At 37.5% G+C, this 26413-nt stretch overlaps 1 protein-coding gene across 1 annotated transcript in view; it reads right to left on the reverse strand.

The window, feature by feature from the left end:
- Positions 1-24142: 24142 nt before the first annotated feature.
- Positions 24143-26413, reverse strand: part of TM9SF3 (transmembrane 9 superfamily member 3) — an 80951-nt gene continuing 78680 nt past the window's right edge. Inside the window, exon 15 of the mRNA XM_070945836.1 lies at positions 24143-25489. Coding sequence (XP_070801937.1) covers positions 25422-25489 — 68 coding nt within the window. The 3' untranslated portion in view covers positions 24143-25421. The remainder of the gene's footprint in view (positions 25490-26413) is intronic.

The following is a 26413-nucleotide window of genomic DNA, read 5'->3' on the forward strand; positions in this document are numbered from 1 at the left end:
GTTGGGTGATAATTAAAATGAAATGATAAATTTTGAGATTTCTGTGTAAAAGTTTAAGAATATAACAGGATAGATTGGGTTTAGAAAACGAGAAAAATAGGAAGAAATCTTGATTAATAAATTGAAATAAAAATTGAGTTGTATATATTTTGAAATTAAGATTTGTGATAAAATTGTAAGGTAAATATATAGATTAATAGAATAGATTGTCTTTGTGTTTAATGTTGATGCTAAATGGAGCAAGGGATAAAAAAATTTAGATAAAACGGTTTTGAATTTTGATTTATAATTAAACTTATAATTGAATATAAAAAGGAGATTTGTTTTAGTAGGAGATTAGGATATATGATGAGATAATAGAAAGATTAAGATGTTGAAATTTATGTTAAAAGTGTTTGTTTTTCATTTGTTAAATTAGTGTACCCATTTTTGACCGGACCAAGACTTCGTTCTGAAAAAAAAATTCTGTTTTCTGTTTATGTTGGAAAAAAAAATTACAAAAAAGAAAAAGAAAAAGAAAAGCTAACAAATGAACCAGCAAACATGTGGAAAACTCTTAAAAGTATCACTGGCTACGGCAAACCACCTTCCCAGGCTGAAGGAAATGTGTTTTACTGCAGGTCTGAAAGGAAACTACAGCCACCTGTCTCCACAACGTCCATCTCAGACACACCAACAACAGCCAAGCCTCCTACAAGTGACCCCATCCCATTGGGTTCACAACCCCTAGTGATCACAGAAAAGGAAGTGCAAGACCTATTTCACAGACAAAAGCCAGGAAAAGCTCCAGGCCCAGATAAAATAACGCCTTCTTGATTAAAAGTCTGTGTTGACCAATTGGGCCCCATCTTCACCCATATCTTCAATAAATCGCTAGAGATATGCTATGTTCCTTCTTGCTTCAAACGCTCTACTATCATCCCAGTGCCGAAGAAGCCCACCATCAAGTAACTGAATGACTACAGACCAGTTGTTCTAACATCTGTAGTCATGAAAACTTTTGAAAGGCTAGTGCTGTCCCATTTGAAAACCATCACGGATCTGCTGTTAGACCCCTTGCAATTTGCATACCGAGCAAATAGATCAACAGATGATGCTGTTAATATGGCTCTGCACTACATCTTACAACATCTTGAATCTCCAAAGACCTACGCAAGGGTCCTCTTTGTAGACTTTAGTTCATATTCAATACCATCATTCCAGACATTCTTCTAACTAAGCTAAACCAGCTACAGGTACCTGAACATACTTGTAAGTGGATCATAAGCTTCCTAACAAACAGGAAGCAGCAGGTGAAGCTAAGCAGAATCACATCAGATACCTATACAATCAGCACAGCGGCCCCCCAACGCTGCACGCTCTCCCCACTTTTTTTTAAAATAGATCTTTATTAATTATTTACAAATAAAAAAACATAATGTAATTTTCAAACAGATATGTTACATATAGGTATACACAACACATAAAGACCACCACAAAGAAGGACTAACCGGAGGTCGTGTCGAACCCCCAGATACTTATTCAAAGTTACATCCCAGTAAATCCTTTTCTTCAAATAGCGTTGACTATTTTAGATACCAAACACTATTTCATTATAACTAAGTATATATTTAATGCTATGTTATTTATTCTATGTTTGTCCTCTTCTTTAGCCATATATACCAGCGTTCCCAGTTACTGTAATACATGGATTCTTTTTTCTCTCTTAGGATATACGTTAATTTGTCCAATTCAGCACAATTCAATATCTTATTTATTATAAGTTGATCTGATAGTGTATTTACATTTTTCCAATGCTGGGCAAATGCCATTCTCGCTGCTGTTGTAATATGGATGAATAGGTGCCAGTCTTCTTTGCCCACATCTTTTAGTTTGATTCCAAGTAAGAATCTGGAGTTAGGGGGAAACTTGCACCTGTTACCTCGTTCAACCATTTTTGAATCTTTTCCCAAAATTTCCTGATCTGAGGGCAGGTCCACCACTGGTGAAAGAAAGTACCCCTGGCCGAATTATACTTCCAACATTTGTCCGAGGATCCAGGGAACATTTTAGCTATCCTATCTGGTGGGAGGTATCACCTATAGATCATTTTATAAAAGTTCTCCTTAAATGCCACTGATAATGTCAATTTCATTGATCTATTCCATATTCCCTGCCATTCTTCAAGTTGCATCGGTCTTCCTAAGTTTCTCCCCCAGGCAATCATCGTATCTTTTACTATCTCCTCAGCTGTATAGCTTGATAGCAAAAGATTATAGGTCTTAGATATAAATTTTGTTTCAACACCCAGGAGTCTATCCAGCGGTTGTGTCATTTGGTAAATACCATACTCGTTTGTCTTTCCTGAATCTAGCTTGAATTTGGGCATATGACCACCAATCTATATCTATTCCTTTTACTTGAAGTTCCTTTCTTGATATTAAGTTCCCTCCTCCATCCATCAGGATATTGTAGGTCCAATTTCTTTTTATATTATAAACAGTCGGGTAGGTTGCCATCTCCAATGGGACCACCCATTTAGGAATTTGGGTATGTTTGTTTCTTCACCTTTTCCCATATTTTTATTAAAATTCTTCTAATATAGTGGTTAGTAAAATATTTAGATTGTTTTCCTTGTTGTGCCCATAAAGCTGAATGCCAGCCTTGGTGAAGATCAAATCCCTCAACTGTTAATATGCGTTTTCTCGAAAGGGATATCCAGTCTCTTATCCAAAGAAGGGATGAGGCTTGGTAATATAACTCCCAATTTGGGAGCCCCAAGCTCCTCCTCTTTTTGTGTTCCTGTAGCATTTTTCTCTTAATTCGTGGTTTTTTCCCTTGCCAAATAAATTTGCTTATTGCCTAATCCAATTTCCTAAAGAAATTTTTATCCAAATTTACAGGAGCCGTTTGAAATAGAAAAATTCATCGGGGGAGCATATGGGCTTTGATTGCAACAAGTCTGCCCAAAAGTGAAAGCTGTATATTCTATCTATCTAAGTCCTCTACTGTATCAGCCAATTGTTTAAAGTAATTGGTCTTTTTTTTAAAATTTGATTTATATGCCGCCCTTCTCTGGAGACTCAGGGCGGCTTACAGTGCGTTAAGCAATAGCCTTCATACTTTTGTATATATTTATACAAAGTCAGCTTATTGCCCCCACAAACTGGGTCCTCAATTTACCTACCTTAGAAAGGATGGAAGGCTGAGTCAACCTTGAGCCTAGCGAGATTCGATCTTACTTTAATTGCAGACAGCTGATGTTAAATTACAGTGCTTCTGTCTGTTGAGCTAAACCAGGCTCCTAACCTGGTCTCTTTAATATTAGAGCATTTGTTTGTCAGCCAAGTCCCTAGGTATTTTACCTTCTTTGTAAATTTAAGTCCCATGGCTTCCTGCACCTTATTTTTTTGATCCTCTGTTAAGTTTTTGGATATCATTTTAGTTTTATCTTTGTTAATTTTTAATTCTGCTACTTCTCCATATTCTTCAATTCTCCTTAGCAATATTGGACCTGAATTTAGAGGGTCTTCCAAGATGAATACAAGATCATCAGCGAAAGCTTGGAGCTTGTATTCTTATCCCCTAATCCTTAGGCCACTAATATCCTTGTCTTGCCTGATTATGTTGAGAAGTGGTTCCAAAGTTAAAACGAATAATAACAGTGAGAGAGGGCAACCCTGTCTGGTACCTTTGGAGATTTTAATCTCATCGGAGATTGTTCCATTAAATAGCAACCTGGCCGATTGCTTAGCCTGAATTGCATTTATAATTTTAGAGCCAAATTCCATAATTTTTAATTGTTGTGTAATAAAATTCCAATTGACCCTATCAAAGGCCTTTTGGGCATCTACGAATACCATTGCCATATCTTTGTCTGAATACCTTTCATAATACTCCATTACATTTAAAATTACCCTTACGTTGTCTCGAAGTTGTCTATAAGGTAGAAAGCCATTTTGGTCCTGATGGATGAAGTGGGAAAGAAATATTTTGAGTCTTTCTGCTAATACTGTCGTAAAGATCTTATAATCGACATTTAAGAGCGAGATTGGTCTGTAGTTCTGAATTAATGATCGGTCCGAGTTGGGCTTTGAAATCAACGAAATATAAGCTTCCCTCCAGGATTGAGGTATCTTGGCATCTGTTAAAGCCTCGTTAAATACCTCGTTTAGTTGAGGACTCAGCAAGTCAATAATATCTTTGTATAATTCACTTGGGAGACCATCAGGCCCAGGGGTCTTTCCCCCCGCTTGCTTCTTAATAGCTCTTTCAATTTCGCCAATAGTAATCTCTTTATTTAAAGTGTGCTTAAAAGAATCAGGGATCGGTTGCAATTGAAGTCCCTGGAGATATTCTCCAAGTTTATTTTTATGACATCTTTCTTCTCCATATAAGGAGCCGTAAAATTCCTGGGCTATTTTTATTTTTTGATCCCTATTAACTGCCAAATTTCCATTTTTATCCTGTAGGTATTCTATTTTTCTTGCTTCTGCCTCTTTCTTTAGTCTATAACTTAACCACTTCCCAGGTTTGTTCGCATGTTCAAACTGTCTTTATCTGCTTTTCCTATTTTTGTCTGCCAACTCCTTTTGGTCTATTAATGAAATCTCGTGTCTAATTAACTCTATTTTCTCTTTGGATTTAAGATTTCGTGGGTCTAATCGCAACACCTCTTCCATTTTTTCTAATTTTGATAGTAGCTCCACCCTTTTTGACCTTTCTTCTTTCCACTTGCGGGCTAAGTGTTTTATTGCCAATCCTCGCACTACAGCCTTAGCAGTGTCCCAAGTATTTTGTAAAGAAGTGTCCTCTCTTTTTTTTCCATAAAAAAGAATTATAGTTCTATTTTTATCATATTAACAAAGTCCTCGTCCTTCATTAATTCAGCTCTCATGGACCATCTCTTTTTTTTTTTAAACCCTGCCCATTTGATTATTATAGGATGGTGGTCTGCCCATACATTCGTACCTATCTCCAATTCTTTAATCACCTCTTTAATCTCTGATGTTGACCAAAACATGTCAATCCGTGACCACGACCGATGCCTGGGGGAGAAGTAGGTGTATTGTTTTTCTTTAGGATATAGATCTCGCCATACATCTGACAGTCCTATTTCAGTTGCCAATTTGTCCCAAGTTTTTGGTAGTGTTTTTTTCTGTCCTTTTACATATTTTTGGAATCCCCTCCCTGGTTCATAATCCTTACCTACGTCTGAGATTGCATTAAAATCTCCCAAAATACATACATTTTCATAATTGAGATCAGCTATCTTCTTACACAGTTTTTTTAAAAAGATTTTTTAATCAATATTGGGAGCATAAATAATTACTAGTAAAGCCAATTTTAAACCTGTTTTAATCTGCATGTAATTGTTGAGTCACTAATCCTTTACGGTCATACACCGCAATACCTTGTTTTTTCTGGTCGGCCAGGGATACATACAATTTCCCAAGTTTGGGACAAACTAACACCCTTTGCTGGTCTTTACGTATGTGGGTTTCTTGTAGACAAATTAGATCATAGTTTTGTTTTTGTAGGTTAAGCCAAACTTTTTCTTTTATTTGGGGTGTTTAGACCATTAATATTCACCGAAAACAGGTGCAGCCCCTCTTCCATATCCTCATTTACCTGTGGCTTTCTGTTTTTGTGATCTAGTTTCCACTTGCAATCCAAGTCCATCCCCGACCCTTTCTTTTCCGTTCATCATCATCTCCTATTCGCCATGACTTTCCATCCTTGTCTCCTGTATAATATCCTCCAAGCTCCTGCTCTCTGGTTCCCCTTCACTTTCTCGATCAAAGCGAGTAAATTGAGATTCATAAAATTCCTGTGTGTCTTGTGGGGTTTCAAGTCTAATCCTCTGAACGATAACCCCTCTTGCATTAACCAGCGATACCAAATTCCATATTTTCTTAAGTTAGTTGTAAGAAAATCAAATTGTCTTCTAGAGTCCCGCACATGTCTTGGTAATTGTGGTAATACTGTAATACACTTTCCTTTGTAAGTGAATGATTGATCCCTAGTTTTCTGAAGTACCTCCTCCCGAACTGCCTTCTTAGAGAAACGAATGGATTTCTCTTGGGAGATTATGTCGCATGGCGTAACTGGTGTAAATGCGGTAAATTTCATCAACCTCCCTCGTTGCGTCGAGTTGGTCCCGTCCTAGAATTCCCGCAATTATTTCTCCCATCACTTTTTTGAGACATTCTTCTGTTTCCTCCACCACATTCTGGAAAAGTAGAAAATACCCAGACCTGTCCATCTCAAGCAGCACTATCTTGTTTTCCATCTTTTTATTGATCATAGCATAGGGAGAGTCCATTTTTTCTAGTCTGTTATCCATTTTGGCTGTTTTCGCCTCTATAGTTTGTAGTCGCTCTTCATGGTTAATTAAGGTATTCTGGATCTCTTCAAATCTTGTGTGAAATTGCCTTGTCTCGTTTGTTAATGTTGTCACATCCTATTTTAATTCCTCAAGTACTTTAGAAGTACTTTCTTGATTATTAACTAGCGTATCTTTTTTTTTTATTGAAAAAGTTTTCAAATACAAATTTTTCCCTTTTCTCCCCCCCCCTCCTCCCTAACCCCCCCTCAGCACCCATCCCCCCGTGACTTCTTCACAAGAAAAACCTAATTCATAACAGATTACATAATATTTTACCATCCCCTTACTCCCTCCTCTAAATACTGACCCTTACTTACGAAATATATTAATATTGTTACTTCCCCCTTTAACCATTCGTTTAAAAAAAAAAACATTCTACTATAACATTGTATGATAACTTCTAATTTAGCATATTATTATAACTCCCAATTTAGCAATAATCTGCCCTTTTTCTCCTCTCGCAAACTTATATCTGTATATTATTACAACATTTCATAACCACCTTCCACTTTAAAACTATATAATAAATCCTACCTTAACATTTAATCTTTTGTGTATATTAATATAACATTTCAATGCAGCCTTCCCCATAAATCCTAATTTAACATTTATTCAACTCTATCCATTTCCTCCACTCCCCTAAATATATTTATTTTATTTTTTATTTTATTTTGAATTTGTATACCGCCCTTCTCCCTGAGGACTCAGGGCGGTGAACAGCCAAGTAAAAACATCAAGTACAAATATTAAAATACAGTTAAAATATACATATATAAATTTGGCCCCATTAATTAAAAACAATAAACAAAACACTTAAAAACACTTAAAAAAATTAGGCCAGCCCGGCTTGCTGGAAAAGGAAGGTTTTAAGGGCACGGCGGAAGGCACCGAGGTCTTGGATTCTCCTTATCTCTGGAGGCAATTGATTCCAGAGGGTAGGTGCCCCCACAGAGAAGGCCCTCCCCCTGGGGGTCACCAGCCTGCACTGTTTGGCTGATGGCACCCCGAGGAGGCCCTCTCTGTGGGAGCGCACGGGTCGATGGGAGATTGTCAGTGGCAGCAGGCGGTCTCGAAGATAGCTAGGCCCTATGCCATGGAGCGCTTTAAAGGTGATAACCAACACCTTGAAGCGCACCCGGAAGACCACTGGGAGCCAGTGCAGCTCGCGCAGGAGCGGTGTTACATGGGAGCGCCAGGCTGCTCCCGTCACTACCCGCGCTGCTGCATTCTGGACCAGTTGGAGCCTCCGGGTGCTCCTCAAGGGGAGCCCCATGTAGAGAGCGTTGCAGTAGTCAAGGCGAGAGGTGACGAGGGCATGAGTGACTGTGCACAGGGAATCCCGATCAAGAAAGGGCCGCAACTGGCGGATCAGGCGAACCTGACAAAAGGTCCCCCTGGTTACAGCCGTCAGATGTTCCTCCAAGGACAGCTGCCTATCCAGGAGGACTCCCAGATTGCGAGCCCTCTCTGTGGGGGCCAACGACTCGCCCCCAATAGTCAGTGATGGAGTCAACTGACTATATCGGGATGCCGGGAGCCACAGCCACTCAGTCTTGGAAGGGTTGAGCCTGAGCCTGTTCCTCCCCATCCAGATCCGCACAGCCTCCAGGCACTGGGACATCACTTCAAGGGCATCGTTGGGGTGGCCTGGGGTGGAGATGTACAGCTGGGTGTCATCAGCGTACTGGTGGTATCTCACCCCAAAGCCACGGATGATCTCGCCCAGCGGCTTCACATAAATGTTGAACAGGAGGGGCGAGAGGACCGACCCCTGAGGCACTCCACATATAAGAGGCCTTGAGGTCGACCTCTGCCCACCTGCCAACACGAACTGCGACCGGTCGGAGAGAAAGGAGGAGAACCACCGTAATACGGTGCCCCCCATCCCCAACTCTTCCAGCCGGTGCAGCATGATACCATGGTCGATGGTATCAAAAGCCGCTGAGAGGTCTAACAGGACCAGAACAGAGGAACAACCCCTGTCCCGAGCCCTCCAGAGATCATCAACCAACGCGACCAATGCCGTTTCCGTGCTGTGTCCAGGCCTGAAACCCGACTGGAACGGATCTAGATAGGATGTTTCCTCCAAGAATTGTGGAAACTGTCGCGCGACCACACTCTCAACAACCTTCGCCAGGAAGCGAAGGTTGGAGACAGGACGATAGTTGGCCAATATTGCCGGATCCAGGGACGGCTTCTTGAGGAGAGGCCTCACCACCGCTTCTTTCAAAGCGGCGGGGAAGTGACCCTCACTCAACGAAGCGTTGATAACACCCTGGAGCCAGCCTCGTGTAACCTCCCGGGAGGCCAGTACCAACCAGGAGGGACACGGGTCCAGTAAACATGTGGCCGCACTAAGTCTCCCCAAAATCCTGTCCACATCATCCGGAGTCACAGCATCAAACTCCTCCCAGGTAACATTCTCAAGACTATTCCTCGTCACCCTGCCCTGATCTACCCAGTCAGAGTCCAAATCCCCCCGGATCTGAGCGATTTTGTCATACAGGTATTGTCCGAAATCCTCCGCCCTGCCTTCCAAGGGATCCTCCCGCGCTCCCGGATGGAGCAGGGAGCGGGTTACCCTGAACAGGGCGGCCGGACGATTCCCTGATGACGCAATAGAGGCGGAAAAGTAGTTAAACTTTGCCGTCTTTATCGCCACTAGGTAGGTCTTAATATGCGACCTTACCAGTGTTCGGTCAGATTCAGCGAGACTGGCCCTCCAACCACTCTCTAGGCGTCTTTTCCGGCGTTTCATCTCCCTCAGCTCCTCGGTGAACCAAGGAGCCGCGAGGGATCGACACTTAAAACATCCCTTTTCTTAAACTAATCTATCAGTAAACTAACCTATTTCCACCCACTTTCCTACAAAATTGCCATACACAACAATTCTTAATATCTTTCATCCACTGCCCACTCTGCTTAAAAGTATATATATATATATATATATATATATGTATATATTCCATTATAAAAAAAAAAAAGACAATGACTTTAAATTTATAATCCATGTAGTATCTTCTCTGATGTCTTTCCACTGGATTGTTGAGTCCATCATCCATAATAGGGTAACATAGCTTCCTGATGCAACAGTTTGTTCAAAATCTTCAGTCATCATCTGCCCCCATCAGTAGTAAATATCCTCATATATATATAAAAGTAAAAACAACCACCCGAATGACATTATAATTATATTCCATATAGTTGTAATTGTGGCTTTCATCAGGATTATGAATTCCCGTCATCCTAGTGGGTAACAACCAGATCTTCTGCATGCCCCAGCGTAGCTCTCTTGCCTTGTAGCTCAGGATAGTTATAATATATTTATTGATATAAGAAAGAAATCCAAAGTAGATAATTCAAATCCAACAATTTAAGGCTCTTTTCACATCCCAAAATTACGGCATTGCAGAGGTCTGTCACTGTCCTCAGGATAATATTAACCAATACTTCGCCTCCACTATCTTTTCACATATTCATTCATTTTTTTAAAATCACTGGCTTCACTGTTGCTTGATTTAGAAGTTTCTGTTTTTGTGAGACCTATTTCTTTTTTTCCTTTCTTTTTGTGGGTTTAATTTCCATCCTGGTTTCCTTTCTACAAGTTGTGTATCAACTAATCGGTTTTCATTCTGCTTTATAAGTTGATCTTGTTGGTTTTGTTTTTGTATCTCATATTTCTTTTTTGCCAATTGTATATCAGCTAACTGGTTTCCATACTTGTCTTTGACTTGATGAATCATCACGTTGGAGTCAGATGCCACCCCTCTCATATTTGTAGATAATCCAGCTGGAGTATCTAAAGAATCCAAAGGCCGTTTATCCACCGCAGCCTCTGTAATTTGATGTTTTCCCTTTATTTCCAACTCCTTCTGCTTATCCTGTATCGTGCCTAAAGATGTTAAGTTCATTTTCAAAATTTTTTGATAAAATTCTTCAGCTCTTTCAACAGTATTTAGTTGGTATCTTTCTCCTTGATATCTCAATATAATACCAACTGGGGCGTCCCACCTAAATGGAATATTTCTTTTTTTTAACTCAGTCGCCAAAAAACCAAATTTCTTCCTTTCCGTTAGCATCTTGGGCGGGAGCTCTTTGTAGATCCAAATCTTTCTTCCATACAATTGCAAAGTAGAATTAAAGGAATTTTGTACAATATTATTCCTAATTTCTTTATCTGTAAAATAGATCACCACATCTCTAGGCAATTGCCTTTGCTTTACAATCCAGGAGTTTATTCTATAAACTCTGTCAATCCTACAAAACACTTCCTCAGGTTGAGCCTTTAAAATCCCAGCCAGAATTTCAGAAGATATTTTCCTTAAATCATCTCTGTTATTTTCCTGCAAACCTCTCAGTCTAATCGCATATTCAGTGAAATTATACTGCATCATTAAAACTTCTTTTTCAATCCTCTGTTGCAAATTTTCTACGTTACCAGTCTTTTGATCAGCCTCCATTTTAGGTTTTTCTTCTGAGCTATTATCTTGAGTATTTGTCAAGTCATTTTCAATTTTTTGGATTCTATTGTCCAGATTATCCTGAGTTTCTTCCAATTTAGACTCTAATAACTTAGTATTTGCATCCAACTGGATCATAAATTCTGAAAAACCGTTAGCCATTTTTAAAATCTTTCGCTCCAAAAAGTCAAACTTAGATTTCACCAATTCTTTAATTTCCTGCTTAAATTTTTCAAGATGCTGATTCACAATCTCATCCCTTCTCACAATCTCCTCTAAGAGAAATTCTATTATGTTAAAATCAGGTTTCTGAGACTGGAGACTTAAAACTTGTTCTTGTAATTTGTTAATGGGGGAATCCCCCCCCCGCTGCTTGTTTATCTGACTTTATAGGTCTCAATGCCATGTTTCCGCCCAGACAAACTTTATTAGAAAAGAGAAGAAAACTTCTTTCCAACCAAAAGCAATATCAGATCTCCAGGAAAAAAAAACATGAAAGTGAAGTTTTGTCTTCAATTGTAGCCAAAAGTATTTATTCCGCTACATTGTAATAATAGAAAACGGAAGGACTTTCCCTTTCAGCCTCTTCTCAAGCCGCGGCAGTCGCCATTTTAAAAATCTTTTTTTTTCCCCTTTCCTTTTTTTCTTTCTTAAATAGCTTTTGTAAGATAAGTAAAATACTTGCGATTCAGGAGCACAGGTCCAGCTCAGGTCTTCTTTAATTGATCTGTTAGATTTGCAGGCTTGCTCTTGACGCCTAGCTCTGCATATAGCAGAGGTCTCCCAAAGCCCGGAGCAGCGGCTAGGGATATGGGGAGTCTCATCCGCTCCGTCCCAAAAGTAAAAGAAAAACTTTTGGGACTATGCGGAGAGCTCTACCCAACCCAGCCGGCTCTATCTCCATTTCCTCATGGAAACGGAGTTTTTTCGAGCCGCCATTCCGTTGTGAAGGCGGCTCTTACAGGTAGTGGGGCTGATGATCCCGAAAGAACGTCTGGCGGCTACAAGCAGCAAACCGGAAGCCTTTTTAACTAGCGTATCTTGATTCTTGAGTACCGTATCCTGTATGGATTTAAGAATGTCTTGCAGTTCTCGGGATATAGCTGGGGATTTACCCGAGGGTGAGACATTTTCTGCTGATTTCCTTAGCATCTATGGAATTGTTATTGGAGAGGGGGAGGAGGAAGATGTAAACAACGTCTTATGTGTTGTTGTAGTCGTAGCCATTTTAGATAGGCCTAAAAGATCTCTCCAATCAATCATGCACTGCCACGTTTCTTTGTCAATATCGTTCAGTTTCGTGGTAGTAAGACTACTTTATCTCAATATTTGAATTGAAATCAATAACTCTAAAAGTCTATGTCTAATATAATAAATGTGAAGAGTGATTAATTAAGACAAATAAACTGTAGTTTTACAATTAATTAGTAAATAATCAATCAATAGCTCTAAGTCTATCTGTCTTTGATATAATAAGTATGAAAAGCAATTAATTAAGGCAAATAAGCTGTAGTTTTACAATCAAGAGGTGAGTAATCAATTAATAATTAACAATTCTCATTTAATATCAAATGTTCAATAATAATAATAACCCGTAGATAATAATAATTACCAGACCAATCACAATAAATAATTTCTCAGAAAAAAAGAGGGTTAAGTTAGTTGTAGAGTAAATCCCAGGATTGACCACTAGATGGCAATCGAAGAGCAACATATGTTCACTTTCGCGTTCAGAAGGCTGTTCCAAATTGACAGCTCATGCAAATGGCATCTTACTTGTAGCTTCCAGGGTAAATTTCCAGAATAGCTTGAACGAATCAGTATTCCCCTTCACCAGATCTTCAGAGAGCCCAGATTTACGAACAGCAAAGAAATTGTTTTTTTTTTTAATTGAAAAAGTTTTTCAAATACAGATTTTTCCCCCTTTTTTCTCCCCCCTCTCCCTAACCCCCCCTCTCCACCCCTCCCCCTGTGACCTCTTCTTCAAAGTAAAATCCAAATTCATAACAGATTATATGATACTTTACCATCCCCTTACTCCATCCCCCAAATACTGACCCTTTCTTTCTAATAATATTCTAATAATATTATTATATCCCCCTTTTACTATACATTTCAAAATAACATTCTACTATAAAATTATGTGATAACTTCTGGTTTAGCATAGCAGTATTATTATAACACTCCATTTAACAATGATCTGCCCTTTTTCTCCTCCCCATACATATTTCTCTTAAATCAAACCATTTATGTATATTAATATATTAATATAACATTTCAGAACAACCTTCCACTTTAAGACTAAATAATAAATCCTAATTAAATGTTTAATCTTTTATGTATATTAATATAACATTTCAAAGCAGCCTTCCACTATAAAACTATATAATAAATCCTAATTTAACATTTATTCTCATAGTCTTTATGCTCATAATCTATCCATTTCCTCCACTCCCATGAGTATGTCTTTTAAACATCCCTTTTCTTAAACTAAACAATCAGTAAACTAACCTGTCTCCACCCACTTCCCTACAAAATTTTCATACATAACAATTCTTAATAACTTTATTGTTCTGCCCACCCTAAAAAAAAAAAATTCCCTTATGTAAATAATATCAGTAACTTTAAATTTATAATCCATATAATATCTTCTTTGATGTCTTTCCACTGGATTGTTAACTCCATCACCCATATTAGGGTAACATAACATCCTGATTGCAACAGAATGTTCAAGATCCTCAGTTATCATCTGCCCCCATCAGTAATGAATATCTTCATGTATATAAAAAAAAGAAAACAACCACCCGAGTGACATTATAATTGTATTCCATATAATATCTGTAGTAGTGGCTTTCTTCAGGATTATTAATTCCCACCATCATAATGGGGTAACAACCAGATCTTCTGCATGCCCCAGCATAGCTCTCTTGCCATGTAGCTCAGCATAAACATAATACATTTATCAAAAAAATCCAAAATAGATAATTCCAATCCAACAATTTAAGGCCCTTTTCACATCCCAAAATTACGGCATTGCAGAGGTCTGTCACTCTCCTCAGGATAATATTAACCAATACTTCGCCTCAACTATCTTTTCATGTATTCAGTCATCTTTTAAGTAACTGGCTTCACTGTTGCCTAATTTAGAAATTTTTGTTTTTGTGAGACCTGTTTCTTTTTTTCTTGACTTTTTGTGGGTTTGAACTCCATCCTAATTTCCTTTCTACGAGTTGTATATCAACTGATCAGTTTTCGTTCTGATTTATGACTTGATCTTGTTGGTTTTGCTTTTGTGGCCTAGATTGCCATTCATATTTCTTTTCTATAAGTTGTGTATCAACTAATTGATTTCCATGCTTGTCTGTGACTTGATGAGTCATTACATTAAAAACCGATGCCACTTCTCTCTTATTTATAGGTAATCCAACTGAGGCATCTAAAGAATCCAAAGGCGATTCATCTACAGAGGCCTCTGTAGCTCGATATTTTTCCTTTATTTCCAACTCCTTCTGCTTATCTTGTATTGTGCATAAAAATGTTGAGCTCATTTTCAAAAAATTTTGATGAAATTCTTCCACTTTTTCAACAGTATTTAATTGGTACCTTTCTCCTTGATATCTCAATATTATGCCAACTGGAACATCCCACCTAAATAAAATATTTTGTTTTTTAAGCTCAGTCACCAGAAATCCAAATTTCTTTCTTTCCAATAACATCTTAGGCGGTAACTCTTTATATATCCAAATCTTTCTTCCAAACAGTTGCAAAGTAGAATTAAAAGATTTTTGCACAATATTATTTCTTATTTCTTTATCTGTAAAGTAAATCACCACATCTCTAGGCAGTTGCCTTTGCTTTGCAATCCAAGAATTTATTCTATAGACTCTGTCAATCCTACAAAATACTTCCTCAGGATGAATCTTTAAGATCCCAGCCAGAATTTCAGAAGATATTTTCCTTAAGTCATCTCTGTTATTTTCCTGTAATCCTCTCAGTCTAATCGCATATTCTGTGAAATTATATTGCATCATTAAAACTTCTTTTTCAATCCGTTGTTTTATATTTTCTGCATTACAAGTCTTATGATCAGCTTCCATTTTAGATTTTTCTTCTAAGCTATTGTCTTGAGTGTTTATCAAATCATTTTCAATTCTTTGTATTTTATTGTCCAAATTATCCTCAATTTCCTCCATTTTAGACTCTAATAAATTGATATTTGTATCCAACTTCATAGCAATTTCTGAAAAACCATTAGTCACTTTTGTAATCTTTCGTTGCAAAGTATCAAACTTTAATTGCACCAATTCTTTTATTTCCTGCTTAAATTTTTCAAAATTCTGGTTCACAATCTCATCCCTTCTTACAATCTCCTCCAAGAGAAATTCAATTATATTAAAATCAGTTTTCTGAGTCTGTAGGTTTAGAACTTGTTCATATAGTTTGTAGATGGGGGAATCCCCCCCCACTGCTTGTTTGTCTGGCTTTGTTAGTCTAAACGCCATATTTCCACACAGACAAACTCTTTTAGAAAAGAAAAGAAAAGAAAAGAAAACAAAAGCTTCTTTCCAAACAAGATCAATATCAAATCTCCAGGAAAGAGAAAACACAAAAGTGGAACTTTTTCTTCAATTGTAGCCAGGAGTATTTATTCTGCTACTTTGTGGCTTAATAAGAACGGAAGGACTTTCCCTTTTCAGCTTTCCCTGCTCAAGCCTCGGCAGTCACCATTTTAAAAATTCTTTTTTGCTTTCTTCAATATCTTTTATAAAGTAAATAAAAATACTTGCGATTTAGGGTCACAGGTCCAGATCTCATCCTCTTTACTTAATCTGTTAATTTTCTTTAAAAGGCTTGTTCTCGTCGCCTGGCTCTGCAAAAAGGCAGAGGTCTCCCAAAGCCCGGAGCAGCGGTGAGGGAAATAGGGAGCCTCATCCGCTTCGCCCCCAAGAGTAAAAAAAAAACTCTGGGGGCTTCGCGGAGAGCTCTAACTGCCCTCACCTGCTCTATCTCACATTTCCTTATGGAAATGGAGTTTTTCGAGCCGCCTTTCCGTTGTAAAGGCGGCTCTACAGGCGACGGGGCTGGCGGTCCCGAGGGACCGTCTGGCAGCGACGGAGAGCAAACCGGAAGTGAGTCTGCAAAGAAATTGTTTTATTAAAAATAACAAAGTCCAGCCTTCCTCTTTTATGATCTTATCCAAGACAATGTTACTCTCTCTCTTTCAGTTCACCTCCAAAACTCTTTTGCCATCCTTCTTAATTTTAGTTTAAATACGATGAGCAAAATCAAAGTTCATGGTAGAAATGCCTTTCAAAGTTCCCTTGTTTTTCTTCCAATTTAAAACCGAATCAAGTTAAATGCGATTACCAAGATGTCCTGACTTCCTGCTTAGATGTAGTCACGGTTTTGGGACGCCATTCCAGGCATCCTCTTGATGCGTCGGCCCTGGGGAGTTCCTCAGCTTCTTCCAATAGCTTGCACCTCTGGAATGCTCCCCTCACTTTCCCCGCTCGAGGATGGCTTTGATCAGCCGCCAGACGCAGCAAACGGAGCTATCAGCTTTGGGAGAGAATCCCTTGCTTGCTCGAGCTGCTGTGACGTCACCGGAAGCCAGTTGCGCTCTCCCCACTTCTCTCTGTATACCAATGGCTGCATCTCTAACAATCCATCTGTTAAACTGCTGAAGTTCACAGATGACACAACAGTGATCAGTCTCATTCAAGACAATGATGAATCTGCATACAGACGGGAGGTTTAACAACTAGCCTCGTGGTGCGACCGGAACAATCTGGAACTGAACACACTCAAAACCATAGAAATGGTGGTAGACTTTAGGAGAAACCTTTCCATACTTCCACCTCTCACAATACTAGACAACACAGTATCAACAGTAGAGACCTTCAAATTTCTAGGTTCTACAATATCGCAAGATCTAAAATGGACAGCTAACATCAAAAACGTCATCAAAGAAAGCACAACGAAGAATGTTTTTCCTGCGCCAACTCAGAAAGCTCAAACTGCCCAAGGAGCTGTTGATACAGTTCTACAGAGGAATTACTGAGTCTGTCATCTGCATCTCTATAACTGTCTGGTTTGGTTCTGCAACCTAACAAGACAGACACAGACTTCAGAGGATAATTAGAACTGCAGAAAAAATAATTGCTACCAACCTGCCTTCCATTGAAGACCTGTATACTGCATGAGTCAAAAAGACAGCTTGGCTGTCTCAGGAATTCTGGGAGTTGAAGTCCACAGGTTGTAAAAGGGCCACATTTGCCCACCCCTGGGATAAAGAAATGATCATGAGAGACTTCCGGTTGGCTCCGCAAGCTTTGAAGACGCTCTTTTACGAGCGCCCGATCCCCGGTTCCGTAAAAGCCCCAGAACAGCAGAAAAACAGCTGTCTGGAGGCTTGGAACCCTCTCTCCGGGCAAAGGGGAGAGAGAAGAGTCGACAGGCGGAGGTAGAGCCTCCCAAGTGCGCTAGGAGAAATCCTGGGGCGCAAAGGGTGTAGGCTCCCTATTGAAGCCTGTCAAGCTGCTCCGGACCAGGGACGACTCCGCCAAAGCGGAGCTAGAAGCTGCGACCAAAATCTGCCGAAAATCAACGGGGGGACTTTTAACATCTTTACTTTGATCACAGAGAGAGCAAATCAGGAGAAAACAAAAAGGAAAACTTGCAAGTAACATTTTAACTCCGTTTTAAAATGCAGAAAATGGCGCCTGAGGGCGGGAGGAGGAAACTACAAGGGAAAGTGCTTGTTAAGGCTTGTTAACGTTTGCAACAGTGATACAGCGACTGGATTACACCTGAAGAGAAAGTTTTAAAGTGGAAGCGGCCAGGGAAAGAATATGGTATTGAGGAAGAGAATTTGGTACTGACTTTAACTAAAATTTTGTTTTTATACTGTGTGGAAAAGAGTTGAATTGTTGTTCTGATAGCTGGATGAATACAAAGTGGCTGAATATGGCTGACAACAGGGCTGGTGAATCAGCAAATTCTCAAGCCGTGACTGTTCAGGTTTTTCAAGAACTTCTAGACTCTTTTACTTCTGCCCTGTTGGATACAATTGAAAGGGCTTTTTCAAATAACAGCTTGGGAAAATATAAGCAGTTGTTAGAGGGACAGCAGGAAATTATTCAGAGGAATTTGTTTTTGGAAGATCAAGAGATGGTCAGGATTAAAAGACAGGCTGGCACAGTTGAAACAAAGGCTTTGCTGGACGTTTCCATTCAACTGACAGAAAAGCAACAAATAGTTTCTTTATTGCAAGCTGACAATCTTTATGGCAATAAATTTTGGCTATATGGACAAAGAAATGGACTGAATGATTATACAAGCAAGAAGAGACGAAATGGGGATTTAAAGTTAGAAAACGCGACCTCAAGAAGAGAGCGAGTATTTCAGAAACATCAACCTCAAATCACCATTTTAAAAGTTTCAAAAATAAAATTGGGGGGTCTGTTGAAAGAATTTATTTAAAAAAAGGATTGGAAAAAATATAGAAAGAAGAACAGAAGATTAAGAAAGATATCTTCTTGTGGATTTTGAAATTGGCATCGGGCAAATATGTGTTTTAATGGTATTAAGAGATTAAGAGAATGTTTAACATAAGATTATATTATTTTAAAAGAAACATGAGATAAATTGTATAAGCTTTTAAGATGCCTAACCCTTTGAAGTGAAGAGAATTAATGTTAAATTCAGGATTTTATTGCAAAATGATAATTAGTTTTGGATAGTAAAAGGGCTGCTCTCTAAAAAGTTAGAGGTATTAAGACGGTTAACTGAAAATTTGAAAGACATCCTCCTGTAGATTTTGAAATTTATATTTGGTAAATAAGTGTTTCAAAGGTATTAAGAGATTTTTAAAATGTTTAACATAAGACTATATTATTTTAAAAGACATATGGGATAAAATGTGTAAGATTTTAAGATGAAAAATTTTTCTTTTTTATTTTTTCTTTGAATGAAAGAGGATTAATGTTAAACTCAGAATTTCACTAGGGAGTAATGTTCAAAAAGAATGATATTCGAGGGTATAGAAATGGAATTTATTCATGATTTTTACTGTTTGTAAGACTGCTAAAGTATCGCATTATATATCAAGAAAAAGTTTTTTTATAAGTAGGAAGAATGAATTTAATTTAATTGGTTTTGAGAATTTATAAAAGGGAGGTTGATGAATTGGAGGAAAGGGAGTTAAAGAACATGTGGGAGTTTTGAACTTTATAATTAGTTAGTTTATTTTAGCATATGTTTGTTAGATGCTATATCCTGTTTTTGCTCTGGGAAGTCAGGGGGGTGGGGGGGATAAGGGATGGGGGAAAGTGGTGAATAGAGAAATGTTTTAGCAGAAGAAAGTATTTACGAGTAGAATACAGGAGTTGCTCAGACACTAAAGGAGGAAAATATTTCACAGCAAAGAAGTTACAAAGGAGAGAGAAGGAGGGGGTAGGAAGAGGAGAGGGAGGGTGAGGAATGGAAGAAAGGAGAGGAGGAAGGGAAGGGAAGGGGATAGGAGTAGGAGTGAAGGTGAGAAGGGGGAAAAGAAGAGAGAAGTGGGGGAAAGGAAAAGGAAGTAGGATGAGGTGGTAGAGGAGGCAGGAGAAAGTAGGAGAGAAGAGGAGGGAGGGAAGGGAAAGAAGGGAGGAGAAGAAGAAGGTTTGTTGTGGAATGAAGGAAGAAAGAGAAGAAGAGCAACTCTGAATGTAATTAAAATGTCTTATTTTAATGCTTTCTTTAAGGGAAACATGTATATGTAGGATTTCTTACGTATAAGAAAATGTACAATTTCTATTATGTGGGGAAGGGGAAAGGGGGGGGAGAAAATTGTTTGTATTTATTATAAAACTTTTCAATAAAAAAAAGAAATGATCATGAGAGTAAGTAGACTTTAGGAATGGAGATTTTTGAAGTCAGCTCATAAGTTGAGTGTCTGAGAGTTGCAGGAATTCAATCAAGCTTACAGCCTATTATAGGGACACAAAGTTCAATTGAGCCTCATTCCTTAACCACTTTTGGATGTAATTAATTTCAAGCTAGAGATTTTGTAGGCAGCAGAATAAGAGAATTCCACTTGATGAGTTGTAATTATTTCTACATTAGGAAGAAATAGGAGAGGAAAAGAGTTTTAAGGACTCAACAAAATTCTGGCAAAAAGCTTAACCAGGAACAGATGTAAGAAAGTAAAAAATGATAAAAGGGGGAGTTATTTTGAAAGAATGTTTTTGTTAACTACTTTTGAATAAACTAGAATTAATTTAGATTAATTTAGATTAAATTAATTAATTTAATTAACCAGGTCTTTTTGGAAATGTTTTTTGTTTATTATTAAAGGGAGCAGGCCATTGGCAGATTTTACAAAACAGAAGTTAAAGATAATATGAGTCAGACTGAGATATTGGCTGTAACTATGGGGGTATGGATTGTGAGGCTCACTGTAACTATGGAGTGTCATTAGAGATGAAAATATTAAAGAAAAAGAAGCTTGAAAAAGAAATAAAAAGGGGGAAGCTTGCCTTTTTTCCCTCCCTTGTTCAAGATAATCTTCTTTTTGAATTAAAAATAATGACAACCAGAAGAGTAGCAAGAATGGAGGGGAAGGGAGTATTGTTAGAACAATCAGCAAAAAAAAAAAAAAAAAAAAGGAATTACACCGGATTTGTTTCCATAGTTGTTTAAGGAATTGGGTAATAAATTAGCTGAGTCACTTGATAGTAAATTGAGGGCTTTTGAAAACTATTTGTAAAGATGGAAGTGGAGATGAAAGAGGAAGTTAAGAGGAAAGCTCTGAAAACAAGTGTCTGGAGAGGTAAAACAAGTTAATGATAGAGTAAAAATGTTAGAGAGTATAACAGGTTTATACAGAGAGTTGAAAAAAGAACTAGATAATCTAGTTGTATTGGAACTGAGAGAGAATGAATTTGTTTGAGACTTAGAGCAATCCCAAAAGATTCTGATGAAGACATTGAGAGAAAAGTTCATTAAAGCCTAAAGCCTTAGAATTTTTTTGGATTGGAAAGAGGATACAGAAAATTGATCAAGTACTTAGAATAAATTCCAGATTTGTGAGAACACAAAAAGTTCCAAGGGCTGTTTTGATGCACTTTGTCAAAAAGAAGACAGTGGTCAAGTTTTACAACAGTCTTTTAATACAAGATGGAAGATGAAACTCTGGCAGAAAAGTAAAATGGGGCAAAATACACTTAAGAAATGTCTTATTTAGCAACAGAAATTTTGGGTTCGATTGTAGTTGTAAGTCAAGGACTACCTGTACAGAAAAAGTCCAATAGGTGTAACAAGAAACTGAAAGGGATGATACTGAACTAAGTGCTATAGTATCAATTTTTTAAGTATGTTTTGCTTGATAATGGACTATAAATACTTAGCATAGAATATAAATGGAGCAAATGTATCTCAAATGTGTAATGGAATGTGGAACCTTGGGGAAGAAGCAAGGGGTGAAATGCTCCCGGTTCAGGACGGTTCTCCTGAACCTGTAGTGAAAATGCTACTGGTTCGCCCGAAAAAAATGCTTTAAAAAGTAAAACAAAAGTTCCAACGATCACGCGGCACAGCTGATCGTCTGAACTTTTTTTTTACTTTTTAAAACATTTTTTTACTACCTATTGGGGGGGTCCGTTTTTGCTCCCAGGCTTCCCTGAGGCCTGCTAGGCCAAAAATGGGGTGGGTGGGTGGGGTCTGTTTTTGCTCCCAGGAAGCTTGCCCGAGGCCTGCTAGACCAAAAACGGGTGGATGGGTGGGTAGGGGTGCTACAAAAGAAAGAAGGAAAGAAAGGGAAGGAAGGGAGAAACAAATAAAGAGGGAGAGAGGGAGGGAAAAAAGAGAGGAAGGACCACAAACCTGGCACTAGACGCAGCTTCAGAGGATATCTTGAAAGAGCACAGCTGTAAGGAACCTGGAGGTCATCTGGTCCAACCCCCTGCTCCAGCAGGACATTGTTAAAGTGAGTTTCTGTCTTTTGTCCCCCCAGTCACATGACTACATAGCCACACCCACCGTCACATGACCCCCCCCAAGCCACACCCATCAAGCCATGCCCACAGAACCGGTAGGAAAAAAATGTAGATTTCACCACTGGGAAGAAGATATGCTGTCCAGGAAAATCACAGAGCCCCCCCCCCCCCCCCCCCCGTCTTAAACATCAGAGAAAGAATCTTAGAAAAGGTTCACCCTAATCCATCAAGCAGTTGAAAGAGGTAACGGGAAGTTTTATACTTTCAGACTTGCAAGATTCATGTCAGCCCTTCTAGGTGTATCAAACAGGAAACATGATTAAATTAACTAAATCTGCTTTAAGACTATCTTAACATAATCTAGTCACCTAGATGAGATGGGCAGTGTAGAAATTTGACAAATAAAATAAATGGTAAATTTGTTGCAGTGGATGAAAATTAATTTGCACAGGACTACTAAGACACTGATATTGGAAATTTATACCCCAAATGAAGAAAATGTATTTTTTTTATAAAGGAGACAATTTTTTTCTATTGATGATTGATGGGGAACCGGAATGGAGTCATCTCTCCACAACTGGACAGAATTTCTGAGAAAAACATTAAAATCACTCAAGGCAAATTACCGAAAGTTTTGTTTGATCTGATGGACAATTTAGGACTCTCTGATACAGGGAGACAGAAAAATGGTAATTCAACAGTGTATACTTGCTTTCCTGAAAGACAGAGGTTTTTTTTCAAGAGTAGATATGATTTAGATTTCAAAGAATTTGGCCATTAAGATTTCCAAAATAGAAATATTACTAATATCTTTGAGTCATAATCCTGCGAGTTTGATGTATAAAAGAAAATAATTCTTTTAGATGGAGACTGAATGCAATGTTGTTACATCAAGAAGCGATAGTAGAGGATTATAAAAAGAAATTAAAAGATTTTTAAAAAAATAATTTACGTAAAGGCACTGATTTAAAAATGGTCTGGGATGCAAGTAAATCTTTTATTGAAAGTTATTTTATACAACATAATAATGAACTACAAGCTATTCTGGATGAAATAAAAAGAACTAAAAAAATATCCAGAGAACAGAAACATTTCTTAATAAATTAAGCTTGTACAACAGCTATTAAATTTATTAAGAGAAATGGAAATAAAAATGAATTATAAAAAGTTTAAAAATGAATTTGCAAATAAACCAAGGAAGTGGCTAGCATATAAAATACAAAAAGAAAAAGAAAACGGTATTGAAATTATAATAGAAAGATACTGTATTAATAGACAGTATGGCAATACAAAAGCATTCCATCAATATTATTCCAGTTTATACAAGGAAATGCTATTCCATCAGAGAAAATAGATAAATACATAAAGGAACAAAATTTATAGAGGATTACTGAGGAACAAGGATAGAGTATGAAGGGACCTACAACAAAAGGGAACCTTCTGAAGTAATAAAAAGAAATTAAGATTAATTAAATTAAGAAAGGTACCTGGACCAGATGGATTATCAGGTTCTTGTTAGAATGTTTTGAGGATGAATTTTACAACCTTTCAAAACAAGATGAATTCTATCTTCTAGGGAAGAAAGATGTCAAAGAGTTGAATACAGAGTAAGCTGCAGTTATTTCAATAGAGAAAAGGAGATTGAACTCCATATCATGTAATACAGTGAATCTTATTTTAGAAATACTGTAAAATATTGTATAATTATAATATTTATTCTTCTCAGCCTCTGCACCCTGTTTGAAACTAGGTAAAAGCCTGTAGGGTAATTGTAAAATGTAATTATAACATTTTATATAACAATCAGCTGCAATTCATTTACTGTAAATTGTATTTATTTCTCTTGCACAATTATTTTCCAATGTGAAAAGTCTTCAAGTGAACTCATCTCAGGAAAATAGTTTAATATCACACGCACACACAACCAATTAGGATTAACAAATGCCCCTCATAAGAAACTATTTCTTGAAATAATCTGCATTATTTAGCTTCAAACTTTGCCTTGAAGATACATACTAAATGTTTACCTCAAACTTCCTTTAAAAACAAGGATTTCTAAATCCTTATTGCAGCTTAATCTTCAGTAATTTTGGGGAAAATTTATCTTTACTTTGTTGGTTCTTGCTTTTCACTTACAACATCTGCATACTTATGGAAAACGTTTCCTTGACCAGGCAAATTCTTTTTAGATGAATAAAGCACATTAGGGAATAGCCCAATACAACATGGGGTTTAGTATCTGAAGAATATATATGAACTTTTTCAGAATTGTTTTTCCAAAGACTGATGAACTAATCATCTTTAATTTAAAATATATGTTTTTCACCATCAGAAAGTTTGTCTGAAAAGTTTATTTGAAACTTTCTGAACATTTAAAGCAACATTGCTTTAGATATTATGAAAGTGTCCAGAGAGAACTAAACAAAATCAATCTTATAAATTACAAGTTTTTGCTTTTGAAAGAGCTTAAGTAAACAGAAAACATGAAATACGTACTGCAAGGAAATCCCAACATTTCATGCAAGAGCAGGCAAGATGTAAAAAGCCACCTAAATTCACATATTTATACACTGAATCATCAGAAAAAAAGTATTCTTTAGTAAATCTGTACATCCAAATACAGTTGGGAGCTACATCTAAGTTACATCATTTAATGTTTCATACATTTGTTACCCTTTTAAATCAAGTAAACATTCCAAACTGGGGGTGGGCTGATGAAAAGAAAGAAAGAAAGAAAGAAAGAGAGGGAGGGAGGGAGGGAGGGAGGGAGGGAGGGAGGGAGGGAGGAAGGAAGGAAGGAAGGAAGGAAGGAAGGAAGGAAGGAAGGAAGGAAGGAAGGAAGGAAGGAAGGAATCACTGTAGACATTCATTTAGTTTTTAAATCTAGACCTCCATGTGTTGAATGCTTCATCTTCATATATTTTGCTTCCTGACATTTAAAAATTGCAGTGCAGAAAACTCCAACTTTATTATTAGTTACGTTTCTTTGGATGGGTTTCAGATATACTATAGTTCAATATACTTTTTGTAATGAACAAATGGAAACATGGTCCTATTAAACTGAGAATGCATGCAAATATTTGACTTCTTTTAAAAAACAAAACAAATGCATGTATATTTTATAATAGGTAACATTGCAAATTATTCAGGTAGCACCCGTGTTTCTTTGCCCTATCAAATAACACTAAAGTTGAAGGGAAGAAATCTTTCCAGAAGAGTTATTTTTTGTACCAATAACTTACTAGAAACCTCTAAGAACCATCTGTTTCACTTTCCTTTAGAACTGAATGGAACAAATAGTTAAATACAGTTTGTCCTCTTCACTGAAGAGAGCTAGTCTATTCATTTTTATGAGCTAATTTTGGGAAGATAAGCATGTACTGTGGAAATGCCTACTGAATATAATCCACACATTTTCTGAGAACATTTGGAAAAAGTCAGTAAGAACCTAGGATCAATGAAAACGGATGTTGCTTTAAATGATCCACAAGAGAGAGACCCACAGAGCGCCCAGTGCCACGCACACAATTTTTCCTGCGTTTTTTGGTGTGCAACTTATATACTCTTTTCCCACCCCACACCCTAAAATGTTAACTGTTCCAGTTTTCAGTTCTTTTAGTCAATTTTCACATTCGTGTAGATTTTTCGAACAAAGGCACTTGTTCCCATATAGCCAATTGCTCCTGCAAAAAAATAAAATAAAAACAAACAAATAAACAAATAAATAAATATAAAATTGATAAAACTTTGACATATTTTCTAGAGTAACTTTTAAAAGCAGGGTTCACTATTGAGTAAATATAAATAGGACAACTGAACAACAACAAAACAGATGATGTACAATCTTTTAAATTTCAACAAGATGATCTACCTAAAATTCAGCTAACCTATTAGTACCGTTTTGTTGTTTTCTGTTTTCAACCTACACTGAGAATTTCTGGTAATTTGACACATTATGCTCAATCTTATATTATGCATGATGCTACATACCAAATATGTGCCTCTTCAAATGTATGGAAACACTGCATTTAAAAATGTAATCAAATCGGAATTGGTAGCAACTCTGAACTCTCACATGGCAAATATATTCAAGATCCCATTTCTCTCAAGCAGTAGCTTTTCAGCAGTTTTTATTTCTTTATATATGAAAGAGCCTTGGTAGTACAGTGGTTTAATGCACCCTGTAATTAACACAGCTGCCTGCAATTTCTGCAGGTTCGAATCTTACCAGGCTCAAGGTTGACTCAGCCTTCTATCCTTTCTAAGGTAGGTTAAATGAGGACCCAGTTTGTGGGGGCAATAAACTGACTTTGTATAAATATACAAAAGTATGAAGGCTATTGCTTAACGCATTGTAAGCCGCCCTGAGTCTCCAGAGAAGGGCGGCATATAAATCAAATTAAAAAAAAAAAAAGATTCTATGTTATACCAGGTTAAGTGACAGAACTTGGTTACACATAGCATGTGCAGTTCCAAAAATGCACTTGCAAAAATACTTGCAGAAGCTACCAGTGATTAACAGAATCAAACAACTGGAAGGGGGCATTTGGGCTACCAATTCCAATTCTCTGCTCAGTGCAACAATCTAAATTAAAGCATCTCAACAG

The sequence above is a fragment of the Pituophis catenifer genome, unplaced genomic scaffold (genome assembly GCF_029215685.1).
Source record: "Pituophis catenifer annectens isolate HBS135680 unplaced genomic scaffold, rPitCat1.0.hap2 SCAF_6, whole genome shotgun sequence".
Classification (NCBI taxonomy): domain Eukaryota; kingdom Metazoa; phylum Chordata; class Lepidosauria; order Squamata; family Colubridae; genus Pituophis; species Pituophis catenifer.